Consider the following 26,905-nt stretch of genomic DNA (forward strand, 5'->3'; position numbering starts at 1 on the left):
CTATGTAACAGTGCATCCCAGAGGGATTTGCTCATGTCACAAAACTTTATCTGAACAAATGGGTGCCAGTTTTTCATGCATCTGTCCTGTTATTGATCATGAATTTCATCATAACTGATAATGTTGTCAAAGTAGCTTTGGATTCACAAGGCGATAGCTGAGTGGATCTGCAGACTACTTTGACAATGTTATGACAAAATTCAGACACATGAAAATTTAATGTCAAATTGTTTTTTTTTTTCGACAAATAAATTATCACATAAATTATGAAATCGCATGTTTGTCCACGTATTGACAATGCAAATTAGCCAACGACCATGCAAGAATTTCTGCAGTTATTGTAAAACATCCAACTGAACTTCATGGGTCACTGTCGAGGTTGAAACATCACGTCAACACCATCACAACAAACAAAAACAGAATGTTGTGAATGCATCAGATTCAAAGCAACAGCACCCAACAGGTAGCAAACAAAGGAAAACAAACAACCCACGACCCAACTTATTACCCAACTTGAATGACTATTTTTCTCCGTTGTAACTACGAAAGAACACAAGAACACAAAAAAATACTTAATGTTTTTTTTTTTTTTTTTAATTTTCTATTAGTAAGCACTTGAGGAAACTTCTCTGTACAATCTCTCAAGCCTGGTTCACACCAGCAACATAACATCGTCACGAACGACATAAAAAGGAGGTTATCTCAATTAACATAAAAAGGACGTCATGTTTGTAGACAAGCGTGAACATGTAGACATAATGACATATTAGCAACAACAGCACGAAGATGACGACATAAAGATAAAACTGATCTTTTCCTTATGTCGTCATGTTGATGTTGTTCTGTTATGTCACTAGTGTGAACCAGGCTTTACTGTCCTTTCTTTGATGCACTGCTGTGAAATAATGCTGGGTATATATCTTATTCAACCTTGAACTCTCCTTACATAATAACTGGAATTTGACAAATGAACATTTCTTTTGTAGATAATGCTTGGGCTTTATGCAGTATGAAAATAGTAATTGTTATATTTTTTTAATTTTTTTTTTTTCCATTTATTTTTTCTGACACTTTAAAACTACAGAAAATGCTAAGCATGCATTTTTTTTTTTTACAAAATATTAGTCAATAAGCTTTGTTTACAGCTGCAAGGGCTTCTTTACATATTGGATCCAGTTTTCCATCACCTCCTAAAACAAAACAAAAATTCTACTTGATAAGATTGTTGTAAGTGCTGTGATAACCCAAGTCTTGGCAAGACTAATAAAGTAAATGAAGGAGAGCCTTCAGTTAATAATTTAATTTTTCAGTACCACACATCGTGAGTGATGTAATGTGTTATATAACAATGCAAATTCTGGGTGAGTGTCCTGTAAAAATGTACCAAAACATTAATTTGAAACTTGCCCAAAAGGACTGACATCTGGGCAGGTAGTGCTAACATACCTCTGATGTCACTTCATGCACCCTAGAGACTACAGAATTTGTTACCCTGCGAGACTGAGATTCCCCTGGAGAGTGAAAGAAATCTCTGCCTTGCAAGGTAACTATTTCTGGGCTTGAAGATTTCTATCCCTGCTGTAGGTTGAATTTTAATTGCTTATTTTTTCTCTCTTTTAGTTTCTCTTGATTCTTTCATTTGTTTTATCAATAGACCATTGTTTTTATTGTTGTCTGTTCAGTGACCTGGGGCCAAAATGGTCGAAGATCCCAAAAAGTTTGGCACCCGGAAAGCCATAGCAAAATCTTGAACCTTATGATTACAAAGCCATTTTATTCACATTTTCTTAATATGAACAAAGGTTCTGTTGATACAAAAAGTTTCAGGCTTATACACTTCTCCGTTTTTAGATACAGATGAACTAAAACTGGCTTTACAGGTCCGAAAAGTTTCCGGGGCTTTCGAGAAACTGGCCCCTGGCCTTTGAATGGCAGCGAGGCTGGAGTTGACCTTGTTTTGATACAGACCTCACTGCTTTTTTTGTGTAACTCAAGTTGTTGTTATGCTCACTATTTGGCATTTAAATGAGAAAAACAGAGAGGTTTGTATCAAAGCAAGGTCACCTGTAGCCTTGGTTGCATTCAAAGGCCAGGTAACCAAGCACAACTGTAAAATGGCTCATTCATTCATTCTTTATTTCTTTATTTCTTCATTATTTTTTTAACAGTTTCATTTTGCTGTGTAAACTATTTCAGTCAGTGGCATAATTAGATTTGAGTTAAACTTCTAGTAAACTCACCGTATTGCAGATCCTGAATTTTGCAGCGATAAATTATTTCTCCATGAACCACCAACTCAACATCGTCCCTATCTGGTGTCTTCATAAATTCTACTGTGTGACCCTCACTTCTCAAAAGTGCTGTAGAAAAATCAATTTATATCAGCACGGGGTTAATTTTGACTTACCTTGCCAGTGAGAAGAGGATAGATAGATAGGTAATGGAATTGGTCCTCTGAGGTATTTGGTCTTAGGGGCAATGACCAGACATACATAATGAGTTTTTTTTTATGCCTGCAAATTATAAACTGTGGAATAATTCCCTTGTTAATGTGAAGGCATCAGAGAAGAACCAGGAATTCTAAGACTACAACTTACCAAATGAAACAGTCTCGCCTTTTGGAAAACTAATATGTCATCACCCTCCCCACCCCCAACCCATTCAATACATTGCAGCAGTTACATGCAGCTCGTTGCTTCACTCGAAATTGTACAAGTTTCCAGGCATTAACACCCAAGCCATGCCCATATTTTAAATACAGGTGGATGTGCATGCAACTATTAGTCTGACAAGTGATCACGAAGGAATATGGAATGTTTAAGCCGAGTTTTTATTTTCTCGGCGAAAGCAAAGGCTGTTTAGTATCTCACTAACTGCTTACCTTGAAGTCCCTCCAATCTGGCAGTACGATGCTCTAATATTCCACACGACATATAAGGGCCAAAATTTACCGTGACTTTATGTTTCACCATATTTGTGACTGGAGAATGGCGGAGTTGTTTATGTTAGCAACGAATTAAGCCGCCATCTTGATCGATACAGCAAACTATCGTAGTTTATCGTTGGTTGACAATCGACCAATGAGAAAGTACGTTAGCTTGCGCCTGAAAGTGTTACTTTCGCGCCATTGGGATGAATGGATGAATGCGCTTTCGAGTTCTTTGTGCATCATATCAACACAGTTAATTTGGCCGAGAAGGAGAAGTGAATTAAGAGATTATTTCAGCTGTTCAGGTATTGTAAACATGACATTTCAAATGATAATTGCGCTTGGCTTCTCATTTTAGATTTCCAGGAGAAAATTGGGAAACCAGTCGAGCGCATGATGCATGTAGCTTTCGTCAGGCCAGGATTTCCAATTTTGCCTTTGTTTTTGCTTTGTCTACTCTTAATCAAGCTTTTGGTAATTTTAATTTATATGGAGAAACTGTTCACTAAAGGCTTGCAAATCATAACAAAGCATGTTAAGCGCTGAGACAGGTTTCTCTCAATTCATCTGTAGAAGGTTTTTGATACCATTTTGAGATCTTTCACAATGGAATCGATTATCAGAGATCACTGCATCTGTCCAGGTACTAACCAGTTCAAAGCAAAATCTGTTGGGATGCTGAACTGGCCATGCTGCGCACGGAATCGAAATCTATCAAATGTATGATTTCTAAACTCTTGATTTTTGTTAAACTTGTTTAAAAACAATAACATAATCTAATGGATTTAGTTCAATTTTTTCGATTAGTTCGGAAATTAAACTCGCATATGAATCAAACTCAATTCACGGATTGAGTTTGAGTTTGATTTCTGAATGTTTGATTGACTATATATGCCAGGACTATTGGCCTGGTGTTTTTCGGAGGTCTTGCGGACCTTTCAAATGATGTAATTGTATATACTTTCTTTTCTTCATTGCGGAAAATAACGTGATGATGATGATGATGATGATGATGATGATTTCCCCTGGAAAGGATAAGCTACTTGAGGCGCTTAAAATGAAGAAATTCTTGTTTCTGAAATAGTAAATCACCATGAAGTGAATGAATCGTTGATCTTGTCAATGCAATTTTTCCCAGGTAATTTATGGAGACTTGCATGCAGTGACGAACAGGATCCTTTGCAGAAATTATATGGTCTGAAAAAGTAATCAACATGCAACAGCCAAATCCTTCTACCTCAACAGTGACTGGTGCTCCCAGTGTTGCAAGCGAAGTAAGTAACTCATCTGACGCAGAATCTGGTCAGAGGTTTGAAGACAATCTTGCTACTTTGTCTGAAATGTTTCCAGCGTATGACGTTGCTACCTTAAGGAATTACCTGGAGAGTTTCCGTGACAACCCCAACTGTATGCCAATAATTGTCAGCATGCTTCTGGAAAGGGACTGTACACCAGGTGTGAATTTCGGGCAAAATTCAACGCGGCAACAGTGTGGATTGAAACGCAAGGCAGATGCTTCTACTGTTGAAGATAGCTTGCACAATGAGGATCGAGTTGCAACACCCTCTCCAAGCAAAGTGAAAAGAGGTGGCATCTGCAGAAATGAAGCTAAGTGTTCAAGCTCAGCTGATGTTTTGAGAGAAGCAGAGGAACTCAACAGTAAAGCTAACATATTAAGCAGTACCACAAGGGAAAAATCAAGTCCTTTGAGATCACATTCCATTAAGAAAGAAAAGCCACGGTCAAGTAACCTTAACAGAAGCAAAACTAGCTCTTTGAGATCACCTGAGCATTTTGCGAGCAAAACAACATCCAATGTTGACAAAGAAGATGACTTAGTCTTTGTCAAAAGTGTAGCAAACAGTCCAAAACAATCATTTTATCGCACTAAACAGTCTAACCCAGGAACCACTTCACCCAAGCAACATCATGGGATTTGTATTCGCTACAAGGGAGGAAGTCTCCATCCTTCTATGAATAAACCTAAAAAGTTACAAATAGTAAAAATTAATGCTGATGGAGAAAATACCCCTCATTGTGACCAGTCAGCGCTGAATAGGCTGCCTCAGGTTTCAACAGATCTTCATAGCAGAAGTTCAGATATGTGTTCTGGGACAGTTGCCATGGCAGCCAATGGCAAGGGTAACAATCACAGCCCACTCAAACCTTGTACAAGTAAAGGGTGTTCTGCATCCAAGGAGAAAGCAACAGAAAATCCTTCAGCGGAAAATGCACAGGAATGCCCAGTATCTACAGAATGCAAGCAGATGGAAGAGGTAACTCAATCTAACAGTGCAAGTAGCGAGGGTGCTTTACCTGTCGCAGCAGCTCTAAGTGATCTTGAGATTTTAAAGAAGGTATTCCCAGATGCTGACCACACCTACATCAGTTCACTTTTGGACAAGTATGCAGGTGAACCTAACCAGGTAGCCCTGGTGGGTAAAGAGCTAGGAAGTAGCTCTGTCCCTCTGCATGGGAAAAACATAAAAAAGAAGGCTATTCCACCAGTGACTTGGTTCTGGGAATCAGAAAGTGACAAGCTGGTTCCGTTTACAGATTCTGAATGTAAAGCTCTGGAGAAAAAATTCAATTCCTGTGACACACAGGATCAATCTAGCCATGCAGGTGTCAAGGCTATAAGGTTGCCTGGATCAACCAAACATTTCAAGGTAAATTTTGGCCAGATGATAATGGTTTGTGAAAGTGGTCAGAAAACTCCAATCATTAGAGTTCCTGGTGGCAGCGACGAAAGGAAAGAAATAGGGTAAGTCTGCTTTTGACTTCTTGGTGGTCCAATTATATTAGCTAGGGGTGTTTCGTTGAAGGAAAATAAATATATTTTGGGGTAGCAAGAAACTTTCCAATAAATCTATGTTATGACATTTAAATTTCACTCTAATATGACTTTACACAGTTACAGGCTTGCAAGCCTGATTATATAAATATCTTTTGAACATTAAAAGACCTGGGGTACTTACCATTTACATGGGAAAACTGGAAATTCCAGTTAGAAAATCAAATGGTTCGCGCCTTTCCGCTTGGGAAGCTTCAGAAAATATGGGCTGTGATTTGAGATGATGCTATTTTTCTGCTCTTTTAGGTCTCTCTTGCTGATGTGGATATACTTTATAGCGATTCCCTCTCACACAAAGTCGCATTTAATTGTTTAATATTTATGCCTGAAATTTCCAACCGGATGGTTTTTGTAAATGGTAAGCACCCTTGAAGACTTGAAAGTGAAGAATGATCATCGCAGTAAATTTTCCAAAGTGCCTATGAAGTAAAAAATAATTACTGCTCATTTGAAAGGCTTTTCAAAGTAAAGAAGAATGGTATTTTCCATTTTGGAATATCTTTTTTCATTTTAGAGATATTCACGTTTTTGTATGGGGAAAGTGATGACGTCATAGGTGGTTCCTCTAAAACAGCACAACACTCAATCAAGAATAACTCTAGAAATATTAAAGCAGTGTTCTTCAAACTTGGCACCAGAAATGTACAACACAAAAGAAACAGAATGACACCTACTGTGTTGTTGCCATGGCGACCATCTTGGCTCCAGTCTCTTTCTGTGAAAAACCAAATATCCCTATTTGCAACCTTTTAAAGTGGGACAGAGGGTCTTGCTCGGAACACACATGGTTCCCATATTGTCTTAACTCTCCCCATTGGATTTGTGGGAGTGGATTATCCTTGTTTAAGATAAAATATGAGAATTTTAGTCTTAATTAAAACAGAACCAGCGGCATAACTGTTGTCATGGCAATGGCACGATGGGTGTCATTTTGTTTCTTTTGTGATGTACATTTCCGGTGCCAAGTTTAAAGAACACTGCTTTAATACTTCTAGAGTTATTCTTGTTTGAGGGTTGTGCTGTTTTAGTGGAACCACCTATGACGTCGTCACTTTCCTTACAAAAACATAAATATCTTTCAAACGAAAAAAGATATTCCAAAAAGCAAAACGCCATTCTTCTTTACTTTGAAAAGCCTTTCAAATAAGCAGCAATTATTTTTTACTTCCTAGGCACTTTAAGCAATTGGAAAGAAGAAGCCTGAAAAAAAATCAGGGCTTCAACGGGATTCAAACCCATGACCTCCACAGCGATATCAGTGCAATGCTCTACCAACTGAGCTATGAAGCCACACATTGGGAGTGAGGTCAATTACCGTAATTGAGTTCATATCTTCCTGTGAGGAGTGAAATGATGTGAAGTATATATGAAATAATTCATATTTGAACTGTGGTTGTAGATGAAAGTGAAGAATGATCATCGCAGTAAATTTTCCAATTTAAGCAATTGGAAAGAAGAAGCCTGAAAAAAATCAGGGCTTCAACGGGATTCGAACCCGCGACCTCCGTGATACCAGTGCGATGCCCTACCAACTGAGCTATGAAGAAAAAAATCTGCTGGTCTGCAGATTTGCAGACCAGCAGACTTGCCATTGTGTACCCAAGATGAGAATAGAAATTGTCGACAAGAAACAGCAGATTCTTGAACCTAATGAAAAATATTTAATAATAACACACTAAATCTTTAGTGAGGAAACCAACATCATGAAGTGGTTTACAGAGGAAAAAAATGAAAATAATGAAGAAAAATCACCAGGAACTCACAGGAACTGAATTTATAAAAAAAAGTTAAATTAATTACTTACTAAATTCATGGTAAGATTAGAACAAGGATTTAAATAAAATTTCACTTTGGACAAGCCACTTAAATGCAACTATGGCAGGTGTTTCTCTAATGCAAATGAAAAATGCATACAAGTTAGTAACAATTTTTTTTCTCCATTTTGGTCAAACCTCACCTGCACTTTCTTTTGTGCTGTATGTTCCTTTTATGCTACAGTAAAACCCCACTCTACGGACACCCACTTAATACAGACACCCGCTTATAACGGACAGTTTTCTTTGTCTTGACAACTAAAAAGCTCATATATTTTCTCTTAAATTAGCCCGCTTAATAGGGACACGGATAATGCAGACACTTCATCATGTCCCTTTGGTGTCCGTATTAACGGGGTTCCACTGTACTTCCTAATCTTTCCCTTTCAGTGGTAAAAGCTTAATTCCACAAGAGGCCCTTAGTGTACCAAGTGACTGGCAGCAACAAACTGGTAGTGCAGAGCTGATAAGTGTGCGTCCAGGCTCAGCTGAGTGGGATCATGTTCAGCAAAGCTTGAAAAGGAGTTTGAAGGCAGCCCAGGTTGTTGACATACAACGGGTACAGAACAAGTGGCTTTACAGGAAATATGCAATACAGCGCCATTTGTTGAAAGACAAAAATGGTCAGTCTTAATTGAATCTCATTGTGTTGTGTAAAAGGGTTCTGTAGGGACCTGACGATATGAGGAAGACAATGCACTGTTAAGTTTGCTGTAATTGTTCGAAAAAGTGGAGAAATAATTTCTTTTAAGGTCAGAAAATTCCTGGTCATGTACAAAATTATTAAGGTCTTGTTTAACTCAGGAAATTGTATTTTAAGCTTGCTACAGGTTTGTATAGTGATTGAAAAGATTATTCCTGAAGTTACATGTATTTTGGTACAGCAAGTTTATAAACTTCCTTAAAAGACCACCATAGTAAGCAGTAAGACCAGGTTTTTGTGGATCGATAATTTTCAGACCAAAGAGGTCCCACCATATTTATCTCATTTAATATATTGTTTGCATACTTTAATTGTACTTATTTTCCCCTTCACAGGGCCTACATGCATCAATGAAAAGGAGTTGTTTCATGGTACCAGGCTAACAAATCCTGATTCCATCTGGATGGGTGAAGATGGTTTTGACATGCGGTACTCTGAAAATGGCATGTGGGGACGTGGCACTTATTTTGCTTCAGAGGCCGCATATTGCCACCAAGGATTTGTGTTTCGTGTTGCACAAACGCAACACTTCCAACTTTTTCTCGCTCATGTCCTTACAGGAGACAGTGTTTTTCTACGCCCTGACGCAAGCATAAAAATGCCTCCTCTGAAAGGGGCATCTAACATTCGCTATGACAGCATTAATGGAGTCACAAATGGTTGTACAGTTTACATTCTCTATAAACTTGACATGGCATATCCAGCATACCTTATTACTTACACTCTGAACCATTAATCTTAGCCCACACTGTAGTTTGATTATGCACTGCAGTAAGCAGGGCTCTGAAAAAAAGTGCTGACCAGTTGTCTGGGACAAGTGCCTTGTTACCTACACTCTGAGCCATTAATCTTAGACCACATGGTAGTTTGAGTAAACTGCAGTACGCAGGGCTCTGAAAAAGGTGCTGACCAGTTGTCTGGGATAAGTAGATTTTCCTGCTAGGCAAGAAACTTTTCATTGTCACTTGCCGAATGGGCAAGGGCCTATGCAAGTCATCTCCCAACTAAAATTATAAAAAAAATTAAAAAAAAAAAAATCAGTAAACTAAGACTTGCCTAGGGCACGCAAAATTTGAGAGCTTCTTGTGCGAAGGGCAGTCTGCCATTCAATTTTTTTTGGAGCCCTGAGTAAGGTTAGAAATTTTAGTAATTTTAGGAGACCCTGTTGTGATAGAAGTCTGACAAGAAGTTACAGGACTCATAGGTTGGTAAATTGACCATGAACATGAAGACTTGAGCTCTAATTTTGGCAATGAGGTGAGTTTCCAAAATAGGATGGGGGAGATGCATACCCTAACCCCTCCCCCTAACAGGGCCTCGTTTAGGTAGACCTCTTGCTACTGTTACAAAATGACACTCTAGTGCAGAAAAGTTAGTTTAAAAAGTATCACAAAAATACGTTCAGTTAGTACCAGGACTTTTGTTGATGTTTTCAGCAGGAGGGTAACTGTTTTTCACAGGCAGGCAAAACTATTTTAAAAACTTTACCAGATGTTCAAACCAGGCAGGCCCTTAATGAAACTCCTGTAGTACTTGCAGGACATTGCTCTTGGGTTGCTAAAAGTAAGATGGGGTACCTCTATTTTACAAGGGCAAGGTTTTATGACCAGATTCATCACAAACTGTAGTGGAGTTGCTTTCAATTGTTTAAAGAAAGTACATGATAATTTTTTCGAACATGACTCAAGAACTAAATTTTGCAAGGATTACTCTCTCTTGTTAGCCTAACTTAGGGTATTTCTGAGCATGTGTTGTTTTTATTTGGTGAACTGCAGACCAGTAAAGTAATCAAGATCCCCTTTGAATATGATGCAAAAATCTGGATATTATTTTAAGCTGTAAGCATTTATTTTTTTGGTAGCCTTATTTTTTCAAGTTGAGTTTGCTTATACCATGAGTTAGTTAGAGTCAAAACTAGAATTAGATACCTGCACTTCTCAACTCTCCAAACATAAAATTAATGTCTAAGTTGTAAGATCATCAGATGTTTGCATCAGAAGATTGAAATATACTGATAATATGTAATAGTAATTTGACCGAGTGGAGTACAATTCAGGGAGAAATCATGCAAGTAATTCAAAAATCAGACAAGTGCAAAGCGTGAGGGCGATTTGAAATTACAAGCACGATTTTTCCCTGAATTGTACGACACAAGGTCCAATTACTAATTAATTGTATCTATAACAAATTTCGGAATTAGAAATGTCTTTTAAAAACTTCTTTTGAGCGAACACGTCTGTAGCGCTTTTCATAAGTTTTGAAAACTGTAGGAAACATTGCAAAGGAAGCCATTAAAGCACATGTAATTGATGAGCGAATCTCGAGGATATCTGATTACAGGTATCCAATTACAAAAAGTTCAGATTGGATACCTGTAATTGGACACCCACGTGATCGCGCACCAATTACATGTCAAATTTGCATGCGGAGAACAAATCACAATCCAGAATGTTGTTACAGATACGATTAAAACTAAAAATAAACCCCAACAGTAGTGGAGCTTTGTAACAGGAAGAAATTTCATTGCACCCAATCATGGGATTATTCACCTGTCAGCAGGCTCTCTTACCCCTCTTTGGCAGGCATGTGTTAGTTGCTGGCTTGTAAACCCAGGGGACTACTCTAGAAAGTTTTACACGGGGAGGCTCTGCCCCAAGGTTCAACCCCTTATCCTTTTGTATACCATTTTCACAGAAAAGCTACCCTACCCCATATACCTTTTATTGGAAAAGGTACCTCTTTCACATACCTACTTTAGAACTGCAACCCCTTTCTAAACCCTGGGAATGAAATTACGAACAATATTATGGGAGAACAGCAAGCACTGCCAGAGGAGATGTTAACCAAAAAACAAGTAGTATTTGGTTAGTTCATGTTGCGGCACCAGTCAAGATACTCTGATTACCGCACCCTTTCAGATGGCTCAACTTGTGAAATCCCTACCCTCTGCCCTTTTATGTACCTGAAGCCTGAGAAAGGTACCCCTCCTGGGCAGAGCCTCCCCATGTAGACATAGGGAGTGCCCCCAGGCATGTAAATTGTAGCCACTTCGAGATACTCAAACAAGAGGGCCTGCTCGAGGCTGTAAGAGATCACGTTCAGGAGGGCTTATATGTAGAAATGATTTTTAAAAATTATAAAGATTATGGGGGCTTAACCCTTTGAATACCAACTACGCATATATGTGTAATTAATGGTCGTGCTCTTTGTACCACTTGTGACGTCATCAATTTAAATGTCATCAGATATTCTTGATAAGCAGATAGTAGTGCTAGGCTAGCCCTTTCCGCACAATGGTCAGGTTTAGATATCGACAACATTCCGACGTCGCAAATCAAAAAACAAGGTTATCGGTTTTGGTGCCAAAACGGTGGTAAAATGGTCCACAACTTAGGCTTATTTAGCGTCATGGCAGCTAAAAAACCTGACTAAACGGTTAAAACGGTATGTTTTGGCGAAAGTTTGGTATTCAAAGGGTTAATAATAGTGTTTCTAAATTTATTCATAAGACTTCTGGGATTATTTTATCTCAGTTTTATTAATGTAGTAATAAAAGGTTTTTTTTTTCAAAATTTTATCTTTTATGCTATAAAACTATTTTTAAACCATAAATTTGGTAATAAATTATCAATCAACCTGTATCAGTGATTGTCCCTTGATGTTTCTTTTGTGAGAAATCTCTCTTTGCACACTCCAGTTTTAACCCACTACAGAGACATGGAAATCAGTCTGAAAAATTCCATAAGCTCACTGATTTTATTTATTTATTTATTTATTTTATTTATTTATTTATTTATTTATTTATTTATTTAGTTGTTTATTATTTTTTTAATCTGTTTATTACAATTATTTTAATGACGTTCATCAACACACCCATACATATGGAGACAACCAGACACATGTACATCTAACGTCCCGGATGACCTATGGCAAGCCGTTTGTAGCAAAATTTAATCCTTGCAATATATGTTTAATCCTTTAAATAACGGTTTTATTTAAAGATAGAAAAAGGCATTCAATCCAATGGTAAATAAAATTTTTGGTTCAATTCAATCTTTTAATTTTCACGATTCAATCCAATACCTGGAATATTGATTCAATCCAATACCTAAAATATTGATTCAATCCAATACCTAAAATATTGATTCAATCCAATACCTGAAATATTGATTCAATCCAATACCTGGAATATTGATTCAATCCAATACGTAAAATATTGATTCAATCCAATACCTGGAATATTGATTCAATCCAATACCTCGAATATTGGTGTAATCCAATACCTCAAATATTGATTCAATCCAATACCTCAAATATTGATGCAATCTTCCTGGGCCGAGCGCGGCCAACAGGAACGAGAGTAACTAAGCACTAGAGAGCACTGAAAACATGGCGGGCGAAGGAGAACTAGATTTAGAAGTTGAGTTTCCTAAGTTTCTTGCAGACATCTTGGATAAAACGGAAATAATTTTTGAGAATTTTGACTCAGAAGTTGTAGAAGCGCACGCCGAAGTTCTTGATCAAACCATTAGTCTGCTTAGGTAAATGAGACGTTGCTACAACCGAGACACAAGGGACACGGAAAATTTAGGTTCTATTACTGCCGCTTTTGTAGATGTAAGTTAACCAATTTTTATGAGACAAACATATTTGTTTATTAAAAGCTGTGTGTGCTAGCTTTTTGTGGCAAATAACATAAACTGTGGCAAATTTTGCTACCACATTGGTCTTTGGTATTGTGCATATTTCTGCTGTCCAATCATTACTGGCACACTAAACTTTGAACTGTAAACAAAATTTTTGCTGTGCCGTGTGCACAGTCAAACATGTTTCTCACAAAAACTGCTTGTGTAAACCTGGCTTTAAGTTATTTTTGAAATAAGAACCTTTACATTTTACAAGACAGCAATCATTGAACATTGGGATGTGTTTTAAGTTTTTCAATGTTGTTGTCTCATGTTTTGCATTATTTAACCCACATGTGGTACTTCTTTCCTAAAAACGATGTTTTTCTTGATATTCTATTACAAACATGGCACCAATTTGTTGTGAATATTATCGGGTACCCAGGGCTCAAGGCTAACACTACTGCCAACTAGCCACACATTTCAGTTTTGAATAGTAGATTTTGCACTTTCACTAGCCATTGTGACAATCATGATGGAATGGAGTACTGGTCTACTGGATGAAGACAAAATTGAGAATTATCCTGACAAAGTAAAACTGAAGAGAATAGAAACTAATGAAAACAGGGAAACTATGAGTGAATTTCATGGAAATAATTGCCTTAATAAGCATATGATAAATATTTAACTATTAAAGGGAGATAAAAGAAAATGGCAACACTGATAAAAGTACATCAGAGATTGAACATAAGCATATTGAAGAAAAACAGGATTCGTGTTTGTGGGAGTGAAATTTTCTTAGTGATTATTATTAACATTTTAGATGCAACAAGAAATGTTCAAGATTGACCACTCTTATAAAAAAGTCAGTGAAGCTGTGTATGAAAAAGGCTGGCTGGTGCAAGGTTAGTTTTGGCTAGTGACATGAGTCCTGTTAGTAGCCATTACGCCAGTGCACCAAGAGGTTAGTCTTGTCTCCTGGGTACTTTTGAAAATAAGATAACAAATTAACCTTGCCACATTTTAACATCTGTTTTGATAAGCACCTGAAAAATCTACAAGGCAGAGTAGTGCACATGGCAGTTATCAAATGCCCTGATTTCTCTTCAGTTTAGTTGTGTTGCTAGAAGTTAGGCATTCTGTAATTCAAGCAGTTTCTGAGTTTTGTATATCAATGAAAAGGAAGATGAGAAAATAATTTACTTGATACAGGGTGAGGTTTTCTGTTGTGAATTGAGTTGCCAAAATACTTTAAGGGCCATAATCTCCTTTACCCAGCCCACACACATGTAGTATTATACAATTGTCACTTGCCCAAGTTTAACTGTCACTAGTTCTAGAGCCTCTTGGAAGATGTCTACTCCCATTTGACTTGATTATCTTAAGGGATCTACCCTTTCCAATACAAATGACTGCAATGAATCATGTTGTCCCAGGTCAATTTCTTCAACTATAACATTGTTATCACTGTCCAATGGAGTTGGACCATCAGGATCATCACCATAGTATTCAAAATCATATGACTTTCCATTTGAAAGGGGGTTTTCAGGCTGCATCATATGATTAAGCCACATTTGGTATGGCAACCAGTTTTTTTTCTGTTCTTACATTTTGGTGGTTGAAAGCTTCAGTGAACTGGCAAAGAGCAAGGTTTATCCTTGGTTGAAAAACTAAGTGTAAGGTGGAAAGATGCACTGGATTATCAGTGTCCAGGATGCCTGACAATTCCATACTACAAAAAGTGTAAAAGTACAAGTGGGAAGCACAACGGAAACATCCCTCCACAATCTTTCAATTCGTTGGTTGTGTTGATGGCCCTGCAGTGAAGCTGTCCCTCTTCTCTCTTCTAACCTGCTCCATTGTATCGCACACACCAACGTTTTCAGCACCATGATCTACTCGTACTCTCGAAGGCCAAAATTCTCCGTCTCTCTTAACGGCATCCAGAAAGAATTCAAGAACTGTTTCTGCTTTGTTGCTGGCACTACATTTCAAAAACATTATTCTCCGTGAAAATCCGTCTATACAGCCGAATTAATATTTTCCATCGGATCAGAGAGTGATGTCCATCCAGATGCCAAAGCGAATTTACGCACCCCATCTCAAGACAGTATTTTGGGGATCTAATTTTGCTAACCTTTCTCTTATTCTTCTCCGTTGAACCCGTAACCCAATGGACTTAAAGAAACCTGCAATGAAATTATATCCATACTCTTGAATGATTTCGGTTCCTTATCAGGTAAGTTGTTGAAACCCCTCATATCTTCTCAGCCATACTCTGTCAATCTTCTGTGAATTGTCCATCTCCAAACTCCAATCATCTTTGTTATCGTTGTCCAGATGAATCCTAGTCCTCAAAGTTCCTCGAGCACCTCAACAGGAATTTTAAGAAATGGTCTTCCATGATTCCAACTTCTGAGTCAAAGTTCTCAAAAATTATTTCCGTTTTATCCAAGATGTCTGCAAGAAACTTAGGAAACTCAACTTCTAACTCTAGTTCTCCTTCGCCCGCCATGTTTTCAGTGCTCTCTAGTGCTTAGTTACTCTCGTTCCTGTTGGCCGCGCTCGGCCCAGGAAGATTGCATCAATATTTGAGGTATTGGATTGAATCAATATTTGAGGTATTGGATTGAATCAATATTTCAGGTATTGGATTGCACCAATATTCGAGGTATTGGATTGAATCAATATTCCAGGTATTGGATTGAATCAATATTTTAGGTATTGGATTGAATCAATATTCCAGGTATTGGATTGAATCAATATTTTAGGTATTGGATTGAATCAATATTCCAGGTATTGGATTGAATCAATATTCCAGGTATTGGATTGAATCGTGAAAATTAAAAGATTGAATTGAACCAAAAATTTTATTTACCATTGGATTGAATGCCTTTTTCTATCTTTAGATAAAACCGTTATTTAAAGGATTAAACATATATTGCAAGGATTTAATTTTGCTACAAACGGCTTGCCATAATGACCCTCTGCTCATGCGTGCGAGTGTTGCGCCCGTCAATTCGTTCTCAGAGCCCAGCCCATCTGTATCTAAAAACGGAGAAGTGTATACGCTTGAAACTTCTTGTTTGAAGGAAACCCCTGCTTATATCAAGAATACGTGAATAAAACAACTCTGTAATCATAAGGTTCGCGATTTTGCTATGGCTTTCAGGGTGCGAAACCTTTTCGGGACCTTCGAGAAACGGGCCCCAGGTTACCCTTGTCCAGAAGAGGTAACTTAGGCTCTGGGAACGAGAGTGCGCCTCTCGGTAACGGGAGCCTGGGGACTAAAGAAAGAAAAATGGCGGCCCTGAAAGTCGTGCGTAGCAGGTAGCAGGAGGTTTCGCTTGACAGATTGCGTTTTGGAGCAATCGCATATCGTGATTGTCACAGGACAATTTGTTGAGCTATTATTTCAAACCGTCTATTGGTAAGTACAAGCCTGCGAGATAGAAGGTTCCTGGCGGAGAAAGAATCTTCCACTTGCCAAACAACAGTCGTTGTTAAGTGATGAGCTCCTGACGTTGTACAAAGGGTCATAAAGGATAGAAATGGCTGTAACAGCTTTGAGCTTTGCCACTGTGACGTTAGCTTCCCTTGTCACTTTTGGATTCGTTTCGTTTAGCCTGTACGTCCTCTACCAACACTGGCGTTACCGGCACATTCCCGGGCCAGCTAGGGATGGCTTTTTCACCGGAAATCTTGTTTTTATTCGAAAGGAAAAGAAAAGAGTTCCAGGCAGAGGAATGACTGTTATTTGGTACAACTGGTATCACGAATATGGCTCGGTTTACGTTATGTGGATCTACCATGTCCCAGTTGTGATATTGTCGGATCCAGATTCGGCAAAGAAAGCGCTTGTCACGTTGAATTTGCCAAAAGCCCATCGCGTGTATTCCCTTCTAAGTTACGTGTTTGGCCAACGAGCAGTCGGTCGCAGCATTTTAACGGAGCTCGATCATGAAGTTTGGAGTCGGAAGCGAAACATGCTGAACCCAGCGTTCCACAGGAAGTACCTCATGAACTTAATGGATGCTTTTAATTCAGTTGGTGATGGGTTTCTGGAGAAACTGAGTCAGCTGGCTGATGGAAGCACTCCAGTGAAGATGGTTGATGAATTTGCAAGAGTTACGCTTGATATAATTGGCAAGGTAGGTAAAGTCTTCATGCAAGCTAAGTGACCCATCAGGCCAGAGCTTATCCTGGTTTCTGTAGTATGAAGTGACTAGGAGTATTTCTACTCCTGCCTGAATGAGATGCTAGTCCATCACAGGGTTACCCCCAGCGTTTAAGTCACCGGTACCCATTTATTTACTTGGGTGGAAAGAGGTACTGTGAGAGTAAACTACAGTCAACTCTCTCGTAAGTGGAGACCCTCAAGAACTGGAAAAAAGTGTCCACAAGTAGAGCTCTCCACTTATGAGAGTTATTTCCATAAGTGGACACCTATGAAATATAGTGTGGATGTCCACTTACGGGAGAGTTAATCAGTGGTTGTTAAATATTACATGTTTTATTGCGTAGCCAAAGATAGCTACTGAAACTCTATATTGATGCCAAATGTTAAAACTCCAAAAAATATATATACAGTATAACTCCTCTACATTATTTCAACAAAAAGTTAAACGGGACTACTTATTGCTACTGTCCATACTTCTATCAAGGTTGTAAGGTTGTCGTATGGTATAAGAGCCTGGCCCTATACCCACTTAGGTTATGGTCAAAATCAATCAAAAAAATCAGAGTGTAAGAGCATACTTGGCAATAGCAAAAGGTGTTATGGGTAGTTGTTGTTTTCTGTTGGTTATCAAAGCTCACCGTATTTCGTTAATAAATTCATGGCATTTCCTTCTGAGACTACTATAGATTAGCCTCCTATGCAGACGCTCTTAGGACTTGTCACGCAATCTTCCAATCTTTGTGACAAGCCCTAAGAACACCTGCATTAGGAGGTTACCTACATGTATAGTATAGATAACACCTTTTGGTATTGTTGCATACACTTTTTACATGTTTTACAGGACAACCTTTCTTAAAACAGCTATATATAGAGAGGTCTTTCTATGCTCCAACCATTTTCAGCAAATACATAAACATGGACCAGTGACTACTCCCCCAATTCTCCGATCTTCAAGAGAAAAGTCTGATGACCACTTTATGTTTGACAAAGTACATCCTGGGATTGGGAACAGAAAATGTTCAAAATGCATAAATTAGAAATCTTCAGAAGAAAATCCCATGCCTGTGATTCAGAAAAAGCCTGGCAGGTATCCACACAGATGTTTGGTTTTCTTAGCTATCAAATAGCAGACATATAAATTTGCTAGTGTTTTATCACGGACGCCATTGACTGATTGGCTACGCTACTCGCTATCTAATCTGTTGTAGATGGTGAGTAGCCTACAACCGTGGACAAAAGTCTTGGGACAAATTTGCGCTTTTGGTGCTCTTGTGCACACGCCAGACGTGAATACTACTTCACCTGCCTAACCTTGCCCCCCACCCCCCATACAATGTTGAAAACTACTAGCTGCAATTTCTTCTGATTTTCAACATTGTATTGGGTGGGGAGGGACAACAGTAACGTGTCTTTAAAAGGAAAGGAGCATTTTTTTCAAACTTCAGTGGTAAAACACAGATAATTCGTTAAATTCCATAGGTGTCCCAAGGACTTTTGTCCATGATTGTAGCAGTATGCAATTGTTATCAAAATTAAAGCCCATTCTTTGCATTTTTGAAGTGCCTGTGAAGAAGGTTTAGCTAGAGTTTTGAACGATTGGTCTGGTAGATTTATACTGATTAAAAACAATTAGATTATTCGCTCTCGACTTCTATTCCTGATAGTTGACTTGGGCTGCACCCTCGTCAACTATCACATGATAGAAATCTTGAGCTAATAACCTAACTGTTTATAGAAACCTGAATTTAAATTGTAATGGCATATGATTGTTGTAACTACTGGGTATATCTGATAGGTAATATTTCCTTATTTCAGGTTGGATTCAACATCGATCTTGACACAATACGTAATCCAGCCGCCGAGTTTCCTACTGCAGTGTCAAAAGTGCTTGAAGGAATCGAGGCAAGTTTTCAAAATCCATTCTGGATGTTCAACGTTTCCATGTTTCCATATCAAAATTCAGTCATCAAGGCAATAAAATTTCTACGAAACTTTGCCGCGGAAGTCATCAAAGAACGATGCTTGGCTTTGAAGAATGGAGCAGAAACTCCCAAGGATGTTTTGGAACACATTCTTAAAGAAGCAACTACAAATCCTGACCTTGATATAGAGGACCTGGTGGATAACTTTTTGACCGTTTTCATTGCAGGTTATATTTAGAGAATCTGTTTTTGATGCCAGTGCTTACATGTACATTAATAAATATTTTTCCTTCTTTTAAGCATGTGATTTCACAGGCGTCCCAAACTCATGATTCGAGGAATGGATCAAATATTAAAGGTTTATGTACCTGTATCAAGGGAGACGTGACCACCTAAAGTGCACGGTGTTGTGTTAGGCTTTGGGCCGTTGAGAATTTTAGCGCTCTAAAAGGCATTTGTATGAAGTTTAAAGTAACGAAGGATAAAATCATGCAATAAAATCAAATGTTACTTTTTTAATCAAATAAAGAAAACTAATATACTCACCTTGCATGGTTTTTGTTGTCCGTTTGGCCTATTTCATCGCCTTTAGGGGGTTTGAGATGTTTGTCGCAGCTTTCCATAGACGACGTCAAGGCTGGACAGAGCTGTTTCAAAAGCCCTGTACTGCGAGGCCGTTTTCTCGCTGTAATTTGAATCCGCTGCTCAATTTTCCCCTATAACGCAAAGAAGGATAGTCCATTTGTCCCCTCTTCTGGTCAGCTTAGAAAAATCTTCCTCCTTTCCACTCCAATTTGAACGATTTTTGCTTTCTAGAGCTTTCAACTGTCCAAAGTACCTTGTCACTGTCCTTTCGACTACTGCACAGTTTGAAATCAACATTAGTGGTCTTACATTACAATGAGGTGTCAAAATGCTCCTGCAGGGTTGTCGGGAGAGGGTGGAATATTTTAACGGAAATTTTTGACTGTGCACCTGTCTGGTAAGTTGCAGTTGTCATACTAGAGCAGTGGCTAATGTTATTTTCCAGACTTAACAGACAGGTGCACAGTCAAAATTTTCTGTTAAAATATATCCTTCTCTCCCGACAACCCTGCAGGAGCATTCTGACATCTCATTGTAATGTAAGACCACTAATGTTGATTTCAAACTGTGCAGTATTCGAAAGGACGGTCACAAGGTACGGCAGACAGTTGAAAGCTCTAGTAGTGAAGCAAACATCGTCCAAATTGGGGTGGAAAGGAGACAGATTTTTCCAAGCCGACCAGAAAAGGAGACAAATGGACTATCCTTCTTTGCGTTATAGGGGAAAATTGAGCAGCGGATTCAAATTACAGCGAGAAAATGGCCTCGCAGTACAGGGCTTTCGAAACAGCTCTGTCCAGCCTTGACTTCGTCTGTAGAAAGCTGCGACAAACACCTCAAAAGCCCCCAAAAACAATGAAAAACAGAAACCAGGCAAGGTGAGTACATTATTTTTCTTTATTTTATTCAAAAAAAGTAACATTTTATTTCATTGCGCCATTTAATCCTTCGTTATTTTAAACTCCACACAAATGCCTTTTAAAGTACTCAAATTCTCAATGGCCCAAAGCACAACACAATACCACGCACTTAAGGTGGTCACATCCCACTCGATACACGTACATAAATCATTAATAAATGTTTGATTGATTCCTCAAATCATGAGTTTGGGATGCCTGTGGTGATTATGCATGGAGAAGGCAATCCAATATCAATAATTCCTGTGCCATTTCTGTCTGAAATTATTATGAATTGCAAATCTAAAATATATCAAAAACTGGTCCAAAAAACCCTGGCAAAGATATATATTCTGATGTAAAACTCATGAATTAGGAATAAGTTTAATGTATATACTAGTTTTAGTCATCTTGTATTTCTTGGGAGGGAACCTAACTTTACAAGCCCCATGGTTTTTATGAGGTTCTCTTGCCATTTTTTTCTGGGTTTTTTTTTGCATACTAAACCCCTCTTTGGATTTTATATAGAGGAAATGCACCCATCTGTGTTATGCCCAGGGGGGTACAGACTACCCTCAGGAATTGGATTGTCAAGTCTGTCCTCTGGGTAGGGATTTTGATTATATGTACACAATGTCCCCAGGGTAAAGAATTTGACACCGTCGTCATCTTGAAGGACCAAGAGAGTCTCACTGGTAATGAACCATCTGCCATCTTGTAAATATCCAGAAGCCACTTGGAGTAAAAAAAAATCAGGTCTTTCTTCCAGTTGTGTTATGGCTGCATTTGCATCTATCGTCATGTCTGCATTTAAGTGCTACTGTCGGACATCTATTACTATGGAATTTACATACTTGAGCCGAGTATTACATCCACTGAACATAAAGGGCCAACCCACACTTGACCGCTCTCATGTGGCTTTGATAGCTCAGTTGGGAGAGTATTGTGCACTGGTATCCCAAAAGTCGTGGGTTCGAATCCTGTTCAAAGCCAGAAAATTTTTTCAGGTCTTTTTTCCAGTAGTGTTATGGCTGCATTCACATCTATCATGTCTACAATTAATTGCTACTGTTGGACATCTATCACTGGGAGTAGTGAGGTCTTTTTCAGAACCCAATGGAAATCATGTTGGAAAGTAGTCAAAGAGGAAAAAAGTGAAGCTATGTTTTCATCCTTTTTTATAAAATAACTGAGCTACTACGCGCGCTCTCATTGGTAGATAGGTGTGTTAAGATGAGAGTATGTATACACAGTTGTGACGTTTTAGATTCATGCGTATTTTTGAGAATTATTTTATAAATGCAATAGAGCACTTTTTCCATGTTTACAAAACCTCATCTAAACACTCCGGGGGTAAGGAGAATTCTCGAAAGGTATGCAAACCCTTAACTGTGTCTCAGGTTTGCAAAACTGTCTCGAATTCTCCTAATCCTCCTCCTGTTTAGATGAGGCTGCATGTATGTAAACACAGAAAAGTGCTCTATTACTTAAATACAGGTCAATAATTCTCTGCATGCTTATATATTTATGAGATTTCTTTGTCCCAGGATGGAGAATTTTGGTACTTTTTACCAATTATGTAGTCCCAGGGGTGGGAATTTTTGTTTTCAGAAAATGTCAAAATTCCCACCCTTGCCCATTCTCCCCTACCCCCCGCCTTCGCTTGGGCTTAACAGTGATAGGTACAGGAGGGCTCTTCTCCTGTATAATATAAGTTTGGTCTGTTCAAATCTTTCAGTCCAGCAATAATCATTAAGTACTATCTTTTGCCAGGACAAGAGACCACATCAAACCAACTGTCTTTTACTCTGTATGAAATTCTGAAACATCCGGAGATTGAAGAAGGGTAATTATATATTATAGTAATATTATTAGGGTTCAGAATTATGTTCTGTAATTACGAATTTTCAGTTTAATGCTATTTCCAGTTTTCTAAATGATGATTATGCAGAGCTCGAAAAAAGTGCTGTCCAGTTGTCTAGGAGAAGTACATTTTCTTGCTGGGCAAGTAACTTCTCATTCTCACTTGCCCAATGGGCAGGGCCCCAGGCAAGTCATTTGCCAATTAAATAACAAAAATAAACTAAGCCTTGCCCAGGAAAAGCAAAATTTGAGAGCTGCTTGTCTGAGGGGCAAGCTTAAATCCAAGTGTTTTTTCAAGCCCCGTTAAGGTAATGCATTTATATAGCACATTTTCCGTATGTATTTGTTTATAGGGCATTGATACCCTTCTGCGCATGTGCGGCAATTTGATTTCTGATCCGATGGAACAGTTTTCAAAGTTGATATTTCGCCATCAACCTTGTGGGCCGTGTGAAAATGGTATACCGTTATTGAAGAAATGTTTGGTCGTCTGTGAAAGATTTAAGGGGCATACTAAATGACTTTTGAATTGAATACGGTCGAGAAATATGATGTCCTTGAGAGAGAGTTTTCAAAGCGGCTAGGGACGAATGCTTCTTTCGCCCCATAGTTGCCTTGTTTCGAAAGAAAAAAACGAAACAAACAAGGAAAGGAGAGAGGATGAATATCGGGAACTTTATGTTAATATAGCTGCAGATGTGCGTGCAAGTTGGAAGAAAGTAGCTAAGATGTGTATGTTCTTGTATTCAACGGACAAGGCCTTCACACGGCAGAAACATGATAAATATTTGTTTCAAACAAAAGATCAGAAGCCGACGGATAAAGATGTGTTCGAAACGCACGTGAAACTTTAAGCTGACCCGCGGCAAATTCGTGGCTCTAGTGATAGTATTATGATTTCTATTGGTTAAAAAAAAATTGGTGTCAATCAAGACCACACTTGCACTTTATCGCGACAGAGGCCCTTTAAATGCGCTTTTCCATTCAAGTTAGGGGTGCGATCAGACATCATAAAAAAATGCCAGTGGTAGCAACTCTGATGTTTTCTGTTGATCCAAATTAATTGCAAATGAATGTTCAATGTGTTTTTCAACATTAATTACATTTCTTTGATGTTTCTCGTCAGGATATTAGATGAAATAGAAGAAGTCCTTGGTTGTCATCGTCATGTTGACTATGAAGATCTTAGTAAACTTCAGTACCTTGATCAGACGCTTAAAGAGAGCTTAAGGATCCACCCTCCCATATACTCCACCCAACGAATCATGCAAAAGGAAGAAAACTTTGGAGGCTACAAACTCCCGGCAAAAACTTGCGTAGTCGTATCTGGTTATGTAATCCAAAAGTCTGCTGAATTTTGGGAAAGTCCTGATGTGTTTGATCCAGATCGATTTTCTCCTGCACGGAAAGACAGCATATCACAGGCCAAATATTTTCCATTCTCGCTTGGACCCAGGACTTGCATTGGAAAGACTTTAGCTCAGTTTGAAGCCAAAGTTCTGATGGCAAGGGTTCTGCGTGAATTCAAATTTGAATTACTTCCTGGACAAACTGCCGAGGTAATGGCAAATTTGACATTGAGGCCACGAGATGGTGTGATTTGTACTTTAACTCATAGGAAGTAAAAGGAAATAGCTTAATAAGGCCATCATTGTTTACCCATCATTTTCAAAAGAGCAGTTTTCATTTGAGTGTCGAAAAGTTATGCGTTTTGCACTTTCTACGCCACAAAATTGGCTTGAAAAACTCGCCCCACTTTTTCATCCAATCAGAAGTACAACCAAAACAAATTGTGACGTACTCGCAGGCATTTTCCCGCGCTTCGCGTCAGCTACATGTTATCACTTCGAGTTTTGATCGGTTCACTGTATTGTCTGTGTCCTTTGTGATTGGCTAGAGTGATTACTTTGATTTTGGTTTTACGACACTCAATTGAAAACCACTATATCAAGTGCTAGGTGTCCAGCTCCTGGAACAAGTAAAAAATTATGCGTTTGTAACACAGTCGATTATTATTTTGAACTTCCCTATTAGTCTTCGATTTATATACGTATTTTAAAAACATTATGCAATTCCAATTATTTTGTATGAGGTATTTTTCAGCTGCCAGTTAGGGTTAATTATTCTTTAGGTAAGGTACCATTTATATCAGCTAGTGACGGCATTTAATAAAAACATAGGCACGCAAGGCGTGCAAGAGTTATTTTTTTGTGAACTATAAGTCTCGGAGATAGGAGCATTCATGGAACTGTTTACAGTACTGATTTGGTTGATTTGACAAGTTTTTTTGGTTGCGATGTACAGCAAGAAAGAAACTGGGAGTTTATGATGTACATACGATGTTACATTGGTAATGGTAAGATAACTAAATAGTAAGGCCCTGTTCGCACTAAGACGAAAATTTGAGTTTAGCGTTTGCAAAAAAACTGAAAATTTTGTAATCACCAATTTTTTGTTTTCGTAATCCTGTTCGCACATGAAGATGCGAAATTTTTTTTCAAGTGACAGATGTCAGTTAGTAATTTGATCAATTTACCATCAAGATGTCGTGACATGTCTTAAAGGGGAAGGTTTCATACTTGGCGTTTTTTCTCTTTGTTCCCTTTTTCGTGTTTTCTGTGCTTCCAGTAGCTGCAGCAGTCGTCTGATCTTCAGTGGATGTTACGGATGTGAATGCTGTGTTCAGCGGATGTGGATGCATTGTGAATCCTCTCGAGTTGGCTGCGATGGAAACTGTAAGAAGTGCTGCTGTTGCGTAGCGATTTGGGAATCGTAATAACTTTGATTAACCTGATCTTGATCTTGGCAGCATTGCGAGCCATAATAATTGAAGTACCATGGATCGATGTTGCTTCTGTGCGGATGCATCTAGCTCAATTAAAATGGCGGGAAGTCATACGGTCACGTTCGCTTCGTAATCCATATGTTGCGAAATTTGATGACCCAATGACGGATGGATGTCAAGGAACAAAGGTTTTTCTCGCCTGACAAAATTTTTACAGCCTCCAAAGCTAGTCGACGGAATCTTTGAAATTTTGGTGGGTTCAAAAAATCGTTCGCACTAGAAATGGCTGCGTGTTGACAGATTTTTTGGCAAATCAAACAAAATTTCGCGTAGTGCGAACAGGCCCTAAGCCATAAAATGTTTGACTGAACAAATTACAGTAATCTGACATGTCTCCAGATTAATGTAGATACCATCTTATTTTCTAACAGGCAATTTTATTCGTTCTTTGATACAACCCACACTGTGATTGGTCTGACACGCGCACATGCATAACTCCCTCACTCACCGATCACGCAGCCCTTCCCCCGGGGGGGGGGAACTTCCTTATATGGGCTATATAGGTCTGTGCGGCCCCGAAGGGTATGGTTTTTCAACCGTTTTGGTCATAAATAGGGTATCGATTTTAGCTGATTTTTGGCTATTTTTTGGCTATTTTGGTCATAAATAGGGCACGGTTTTTGCACTCTAGCCTTGATATGGGTATGCTTTAAGAAGAAGCCACTTCTTCATCATTATCAAAAAGAAAATCAACAAAAGCCCTTCACAAATTTATATGTTTACGGTAATTTAACATTGGTTTGAACTAGGGAGCTAATTATAACGCAGGTCTCAAACAGGGTTTTGATTTGAGGGTCAGGTCGTAAATAGGGTTTCGAATTTTTGGTCGGGTCATAAATAGGGTAAGGAATATCGCAGATTTTGGTCTTAAATAGGGTAAGGGTTTTTGGGAAGCGGGCCGCACACCCCCAACCAATTTTTCTGGGAGTACCCCCTCGGGAACCCTTCCAGCCCCCAAGAGGAATTTTTGCTCAAAAATACTCAAGTTAAGAGAACTTTTCGCATTTTATACGAGTAGTAAGTTTACCCCTTTTTCACAACACAACGCAACAACACTACTTCACCGAAAATTTAAAGAAAGAGAAAAAAACCTCTCTGACACGTTGAAAGTCTGATTTAATTAAATTGCACTTTAACTTGGTGCCACACAGTCTTCAAAGAACATTTGAACAGTTTTCATACTTTTTACCTTTAAAAATATCGGACTGAAAAGAATGTCATAAAATGCCCATCAAATAAAATATTAAACTGCTACTGCAGAGACGTAAAAACACTCTAGAAAGGAAAGCTTCTTTTTTGTTTAATATCCTGGGAACAATAGCCGATAACTTGTAAGCTCTAATTGAATTTACTCCCATATGATAAACAAGTGTCGAGTTACCATTTGTAACTAAAAATAGCAAACATCTCGTGGGAACAAGTCGCGACGATTCGTCAGCTCTAATTGAATTTACTACCTTGTGAAAAACAAGAGTGTCAAATTACCCATTGTAACTAAAAAATAAAAATATCTCGTTATATTTGCATGCAATAAGAACAAAACAATCGTTACCTGCACTTACTATCGTAAACGTTATAACTGCTTCAAATCTAAATAGTCTCGTCTCCTCTAAAACATGTCCTTAGAACTAGAACCGACTATTCGTGACCTCTAATTGAATTAACTCCTTGTGAAAAACAAAAGTATCA

At 38.4% G+C, this 26,905-nt stretch overlaps 3 protein-coding genes across 3 annotated transcripts; 2 read left to right on the top strand and 1 right to left on the bottom strand.

The window, feature by feature from the left end:
- Positions 1–68: 68 nt before the first annotated feature.
- On the bottom strand, positions 69–3,054 carry LOC145495570 (UPF0728 protein v1g117062-like). The gene is made up of 3 exons (XM_081475211.1): positions 2,882–3,054; positions 2,241–2,360; positions 69–1,190 (listed from the first exon to the last, which is right to left on the bottom strand). Exons 1-3 carry the CDS (start codon positions 2,970–2,972, stop codon positions 1,126–1,128), a joined length of 276 nt encoding a protein of 91 aa, XP_081331337.1. The 5' UTR covers positions 2,973–3,054; the 3' UTR covers positions 69–1,125.
- Positions 3,055–3,108: 54 nt separating this feature from the next.
- Positions 3,109–9,056, top strand: LOC145495485 (uncharacterized). Its single transcript, XM_081475114.1, has 4 exons — positions 3,109–3,234; positions 4,068–5,693; positions 7,988–8,220; positions 8,636–9,056. Exons 2-4 carry the CDS (start codon positions 4,144–4,146, stop codon positions 9,034–9,036), a joined length of 2,184 nt encoding a protein of 727 aa, XP_081331240.1. The 5' UTR covers positions 3,109–3,234; positions 4,068–4,143; the 3' UTR covers positions 9,037–9,056.
- Positions 9,057–16,141: 7,085 nt separating this feature from the next.
- On the top strand, positions 16,142–26,563 carry LOC145495496 (cholesterol 24-hydroxylase-like). The gene is made up of 4 exons (XM_081475129.1): positions 16,142–17,076; positions 18,921–19,254; positions 22,282–22,354; positions 23,498–26,563. The coding sequence occupies exons 1-4, from the start codon at positions 16,477–16,479 to the stop codon at positions 23,994–23,996; spliced, it is 1,506 nt and encodes a 501-aa protein (XP_081331255.1). The 5' UTR covers positions 16,142–16,476; the 3' UTR covers positions 23,997–26,563.
- The last annotated feature ends 342 nt before the right edge of the window (positions 26,564–26,905 follow it).

The sequence above is a fragment of the Orbicella franksi genome, chromosome 8 (assembly GCF_964199315.1).
Source record: "Orbicella franksi chromosome 8, jaOrbFran1.1, whole genome shotgun sequence".
Taxonomy (NCBI): domain Eukaryota; kingdom Metazoa; phylum Cnidaria; class Anthozoa; order Scleractinia; family Merulinidae; genus Orbicella; species Orbicella franksi.